Source organism: Papaver somniferum, chromosome 6 (assembly GCF_003573695.1).
Source record: "Papaver somniferum cultivar HN1 chromosome 6, ASM357369v1, whole genome shotgun sequence".
NCBI classification, from domain to species: Eukaryota; Viridiplantae; Streptophyta; class Magnoliopsida; order Ranunculales; family Papaveraceae; genus Papaver; species Papaver somniferum.
The window spans coordinates 169,043-175,042 of NC_039363.1; the positions used below are offsets into that span (position 1 = coordinate 169,043).

Genomic DNA, 6,000 nt, shown 5'->3' on the forward strand with positions numbered 1-6,000 from the left:
GGGGACCGGACAAAATGATTTATTTTTAAAGCAGAGGCAGAGAGCGCAGTAGTTTTTATCTCCACCAACCCCCATCCAAAATCCCAAATCCCACCACTAAAAATATTTTTTTTAGTGAGAGAAATTTTTTTTTGGGGTTGAGAGAGAGAGTTCTGAGAAAAAATGGCGATGGCAATGGCACTTCGAAGGCTCTCATCTTCTTCAATCAACAAACCTATCCGTCCTCTCGTCAATGCTGATTCTTACTACTGCATGGTATCTTTCTTTCTCTTCTCTGTTTGTTTATTTTCAAGCTCAGCGCATTTAAATCTTTTGGTTTGTTATTTGATTTGGTTCTTTTCTTTTATTGCAGTCATCTCTACCAAGTGAAGCTGTTGATGATTCTAAGGATAAATCTCGTGTTCAAGTAATAACCTATTAGATCTCTGGTTCATTTTTCATTGATTTTCAGTAGTATTTTGTTCTTTTAGATTCGTTTTGATGGAATTTGATTGAGTTTTTCAGTGGCCAAAGCAATTGAATGCACCATTAGCAGAAGTGGATCCAGAGATTGCTGACATTATCGAGCTTGAGAAAGCTAGACAATGGAAGGTTAGTTTCTTTCAGTCAATAAATTTTTTGCTATCAAGTTTGAGTTTCAATTGATTAGATGAAAAATTATATTACTAATTTTATGTGATTGAATTCACGAGTATTAAATTTTGATTTCGATGTGTTTGTGTTAGGGTCTGGAATTGATTCCTTCAGAGAATTTCACATCTGTGTCGGTCATGGAAGCTGTTGGTTCTATCATGACCAACAAATACAGTGAAGGTTATCCTGGTGCTAGATACTACGGAGGAAACGAGTATGACACATAATTCTTTTTTGTTTCATGAGTTTTTATTTTCCTTTTTCGCTTTGTTTGGATCGAGTTCTATGGAAATAAAGTTAGAATGATTTCAGGTACATTGATATGGCAGAAACCTTGTGCCAGAAACGTGCCTTGGAGGCCTTCCGTTTGGATCCTGCTAAATGGGGAGGTATATTTTTATTCGTATGTTGTGTGTTTTCTTTGGTGATAATTTCCTATTCATCATCCCATTTTTGGTTTTTCATTATTCATCCTTTTTCCAGATTTAGAGTTGTGTACCTTTCATGGGAGACTGGAAAAAGTATTTCTTGTCTTTACAAATTTGAACTTCATCCGCTTTCCTGTCTAGCGTGTTAGTATATCCATCTTCACCATCTGAGATTAAATATAAATAAAGCGAGCTATCTCAAGCCCAATTATAGTTATTCTAAATCTCTTTCTTGTTAGTGTTTATTTTTCTTTGGTGGGGTAGGGAGTCTGAGGATCTCTCTATAGAGCCTAAACCAATGTTCGATTTCTTCTACAGTGTCAAGTGGATTTTTGGTGCACAACTCACAAGGGAGAATTGAAATTATAAATTGAAGCTTTTGTTGAACTATAACAGTAGATTAATATATTGATCAGATGTTAATTCAGGATTTGCAGATCGTGTTAAGAAAATTAGAGTAATTCGCTGGTGTTTGAATAAAATTAATCGTGGTTTTGTCTGAAATGGAGTAAATGAATTATATTGGTACTAAGTAATCTTTTGAGACCATAATAAACTTTATTTTCTGCAGTTAACGTGCAATCTTTGTCTGGGTCCCCTGCCAATTTCCAAGTCTACACTGCGCTATTGAAGCCCCACGAGAGAATTATGGCACTTGACCTTCCACATGGTGGGCATCTTTCTCATGGGTATCAGGTGCGTCTAGTTATTGTCACTCTTCTATTTCCAACTTAAATTGGTGTCAACCAGAATGAGAACTTGATCTAATACGCGGGCCGCATCTATCACATGCATGTTCAATGGAGCATGAGTGAGCAATATTTTCATTGAAACACATGGTATTCTGAATTGAACTTTATGTTTGTATTTTTAATGTGCAGACCGACACCAAAAAGATATCCGCTGTATCCATATTTTTTGAGACAATGCCATACCGATTGGATGAGAGTACTGGTTACATTGATTACGATCAGGTACACAGCTTTGAAAGCTATTTCTGAGCTTGTTCAACTTTAATTATTGGTTGTAACATAAGTTCGCAACCATAGGAGTAACTATTTTCACAAAATAACGCTGAAGATGATTACTTATTGTTCTGTAATTTCCACTATCAGTTGGAGAAGAGCGCTACACTCTTCAGGCCGAAACTGATAGTTGCTGGTGCAAGTGCTTATTCACGCTTCTACGATTATGCGCGCATTCGCCAGGTAAACTACATAAGTACAACCGAGCTCAACTGACCTTATTTTTCAGTATATATTTTCTTAGGCATCTTTGGACTTTGGCAATGTGAAATCATCATCAGCCAGTTGATAATGCTCACTAGTCCCCAGTGCTATCATTTCGCTGAATGTTGCCATCTCACATACTATATTCTCAACATAGAGGATAGGAGAAGGATAATTTAAGGGCCAAGGTTTCATTTCCCTTTGTCATACCCATATATTTTTGCTTTTATACGGGTGTGCCTACCTACTGAAAAATAATCACGGATTTGTAGGTGTGCGACAAGCAAAAAGCTATATTGTTAGCAGATATGGCTCACATCAGCGGGCTTGTTGCTGCTGATGTCATCCCATCTCCATTTGAATATGCGGATGTGGTGACCACTACAACACATAAATCCCTTCGTGGACCACGTGGGGCGATGATTTTTTACAGAAAGGGATTGAAGGAAGTCAACAAACAAGGCAAAGAGGTTGGTTCGAAAAAAGGCGAATTTTATCTTCTTACTCTATCATTATAGGCCAGCTTTTGGAATCCTACTTGTGCTTGCTTTTACATCCTATCTAATATTTCATTCTGTCTTGAAGGTCATGTATGATTATGAGGACAAAATTAATCAAGCTGTCTTTCCTGGGCTTCAAGGAGGTCCACACAATCACACAATTACTGGATTAGCAGTTGCACTGAAACAGGTTTGTATACTGATCCGCTTCTTCTTTAGATAATTGGGTTTTATATTTTTATTCATTATGGCAGCATGTCCTTCTTTGTTTTCCTTTTCTCATCCTTTTCACTCTGGTTGAAGAAGAGCATCCATTTACAATCGCCTGTATCTTCCATAATTGAATGTTACTCATTTAGAATTCTTCACATGGTAGATGCACACGAACACACACATTAGCATCTCCTTCAGGCATTGTCCTGTAGAAAAAAGGCATTCATTCTGTGTATTCATGTGTTACTCTTTTACCTTGATTTGCTCATAACCCGGTCAACGATTTTGGTTTATAATGTCAACATCTTGAGATTCACAGGACTAGATTTGCCAATTTCCTTGATATGATAAGTGTTTTCCTTGAGCTGCATATGCAAAACTCGTGTAAACTAATTTTGCTTGTCATGTGATGCAGGCAACTACCCCAGAATACAAGGCTTATCAAGAACAAGTTCTCAAAAATTGCTCACAGTTTGCCAAAGTAAGGCTTTACGCGGTTATATTCCGTTGGAATTAGATATTGTTACCGTTCTCTCTCTTAACATTCATTTTCTTATGCTGTGACATGTTAACTCTTGAAGACCTTGAACGCATTGGGATATGACCTTGTTTCCGGTGGTACTGAGAACCATCTAGTCTTGGTCAATTTGAAAAACAAGGTTTGTAGAAAAAAAATTCCACTTTAATTCTTTAAAATTCAGAAGGAACATTGCTGTCAACTTAAAGTAATTATTTCTGGGGCATACGAAGGGATGAAATTTTTTACTTTATGGTCATATCTTGTCATTATGTGGCATGTCCAACAGCTCGGTGGAAATAGATAATCAGGAGTTTCTTTTGTTATGTCCTAAATACTGCAGGGTATTGATGGCTCAAGAGTTGAGAAAGTAATGGAATTGGTTCATATTGCTGCTAACAAGAACACTGTTCCCGGGGATGTGTCTGCCATGGTTCCTGGAGGCATTCGAATGGGTAAACTTTTCCTTCACCTTTAGAGTACATGGATGTTGAATAATGGCTAGGTAAACTGCTAAAATCTGGCTTAATGAAATCCCTCGTCCATTTTGTGATTCAGGAACACCTGCTCTCACTTCAAGGGGATTCCTTGAGGAAGATTTCGCTAAAGTAGCGGAGTTCTTTGATGCTGCTGTGAATTTGGCCTTGAAAGCCAAAGCTGAATGCAAAAAAGGTTCCTAATTTCACGCCTTCGATGTGTGCTTCTTTAATATGTGCTAATTATACTTGGTTCGCGTTATTAATAATATGTGACATCTGTAGGTGCAAAATTGAAGGACTTTATGGCCGCAGTTGAAAACAGTGCTAGCATTCAGTCTGAAATTAAACAGCTCCGTCATGACGTTGAGGAATACGCAAAACAATTCCCTACAATCGGGTTCTGCAAAACAACAATGAAATACAAGCAATAAACTCCACTATCATAAGGTATGTAAGCTCCCGACCTTATAACCTTCACTCACATTCGGCAGACATTTAAGTACCCAAACCTTTCAAAGAAGTCTGCCAGTTAATTCTCATCCATGATTGTACTGGATAAAGACAAATATCTGTATTACGCCTTGTAAAGTGTAGTCTTATTAGACAATTCGGTACACACGATTTATCTACAGTCAAATAAATGAAATCTTCTCTAATCTATTTGGCATTCATGTTGAAACAGTAGGCGTATATGCTTTGGTAGTGCAGTGGAGTATCTACAAAGGCGAATGAGATAAACACGGGGAGGGAGTAAACTGCCTTTTAATGTAGGGAATATATGAATGCTTTCAATCAGTGAATGGGAGATATTGTTGACATTACAGGTTCTAAGCATGAAGAAAGTACCACTTGGTTTAAATTTCATCCTTCATTCAAGAACTGAATCATATGTATATTATATTAAACTTGATCAATTAGAATGCAACAATATAAAGCTTGTCCCAAAATTTAGGAGGAAAAACAAAAACCAATTGGTAAGATTGGTGTTACCTGATTAACTGGAGCAAGGCACCCTGAGCCATCCTGAGGTAGCATCCAAGTGTGGAGGCCGGTGTGGTTAGTCTCATATGTGAGTGCCCCAGGGACAAGATGTTTGGTGTCATGGAAGGGCTCAAACCTAAGGCTAAGTTGTTTCCAAGAGCCTTACCGGTTTTCGATATTATTATGTCCGATAGTTTTTCCTCATAAGGGATTATTATTTTGTTAATTGCGTCTAAAAAAGGAAAGGAAACTAGGGCCAAGTTGGGTTATCAAGATGGCTAAATTTGGTAAAACCATTTGCTAAACGGGCCGTATTTATCCGGGCCTACTAAATAAACAGGCCTTATAGAGGAATGATTTTTTTAGCGACCATGGTTTTCTTTTGGGACCATGGTCTTATTAGTCCAACCTCCCTATACTTATAAGGGGTTTCCTAAAGTTAGGTAAATACACATTTACCCTTTACTTTTAATTTAAATTAAAACTAACCTAATAACTATATAAATCTAATCATATACATCTAATCTAAATGAATCTATTATCAAAATCAAAATCAAAAACAAAAATAGGAGGGGAATCCACATTTTTTAGTTTTGAAAATAAATAAATTATTCTTTTCTTCTTCTCTCTTTCCTTGACGTTCCTCGTTCGATTGAAAATTATTCTTTTCTCATGTTCTTTTCTTCTTCCCTATTACTTTTAATCAAAATAGGGTTCATACGGAAGTTACAGTGCTTTGTTCGGTTAGGACGCGTTTCACAAAAATCCTAGTTTCTTAACCGAATTTCCTGAAAGGAAGAACACGAAGAACAGTGCGGTTCAATAGGATTTAAAATTAGGTTACCGAACTGCGAGTTCGGTTGGTTTGCAAAAATTTCTAAAACTATCTAGTAACCGAACTCTATCCATGTTACAAAAAAAAAAAAAAAATCCAATGTAACCGAACTGTGCTATTTTTCCCACTATATCGAGTTCTCATTCAACCGAACTTTTCCCACTCTGTTCTGTTTGTTCGCAAAA

General features: G+C 37.0%; 1 protein-coding gene across 2 annotated transcripts; it reads left to right on the forward strand.

The window, feature by feature from the left end:
* The first annotated feature begins 47 nt into the window (after positions 1–47).
* Positions 48–4,991, forward strand: LOC113286616 (serine hydroxymethyltransferase, mitochondrial-like). Of its 2 annotated transcripts, none has more exons than XM_026535177.1 (16): positions 48–255; positions 353–406; positions 505–591; positions 726–847; positions 946–1,022; positions 1,633–1,757; positions 1,943–2,035; positions 2,177–2,269; positions 2,563–2,760; positions 2,876–2,980; positions 3,419–3,484; positions 3,585–3,662; positions 3,864–3,975; positions 4,079–4,192; positions 4,282–4,446; positions 4,685–4,946. In XM_026535177.1, the coding sequence occupies exons 1-15, from the start codon at positions 163–165 to the stop codon at positions 4,428–4,430; spliced, it is 1,566 nt and encodes a 521-aa protein (XP_026390962.1). In that variant the 5' UTR covers positions 48–162; the 3' UTR covers positions 4,431–4,446; positions 4,685–4,946. The 2 variants fall into 2 exon arrangements, with proteins under 2 accessions (XP_026390962.1, XP_026390961.1); XM_026535176.1 differs by having other exon boundaries at positions 49–255; positions 4,682–4,991.
* Positions 4,992–6,000: the final 1,009 nt, after the last annotated feature.

Coding starts and splice junctions, on each gene's coding strand:
- LOC113286616 (XM_026535177.1), top strand. CDS start 163: ATGGCGATGGCAATGGCACTTCGAAGGCTCTCATCTTCTTCAATCAAC. Junction 2,981..3,418: donor TAGCAGTTGCACTGAAACAG/GTTTGTATACTG, acceptor CATGTGATGCAG/GCAACTACCCCAGAATACAA. Junction 3,485..3,584: donor ATTGCTCACAGTTTGCCAAA/GTAAGGCTTTAC, acceptor TAACTCTTGAAG/ACCTTGAACGCATTGGGATA.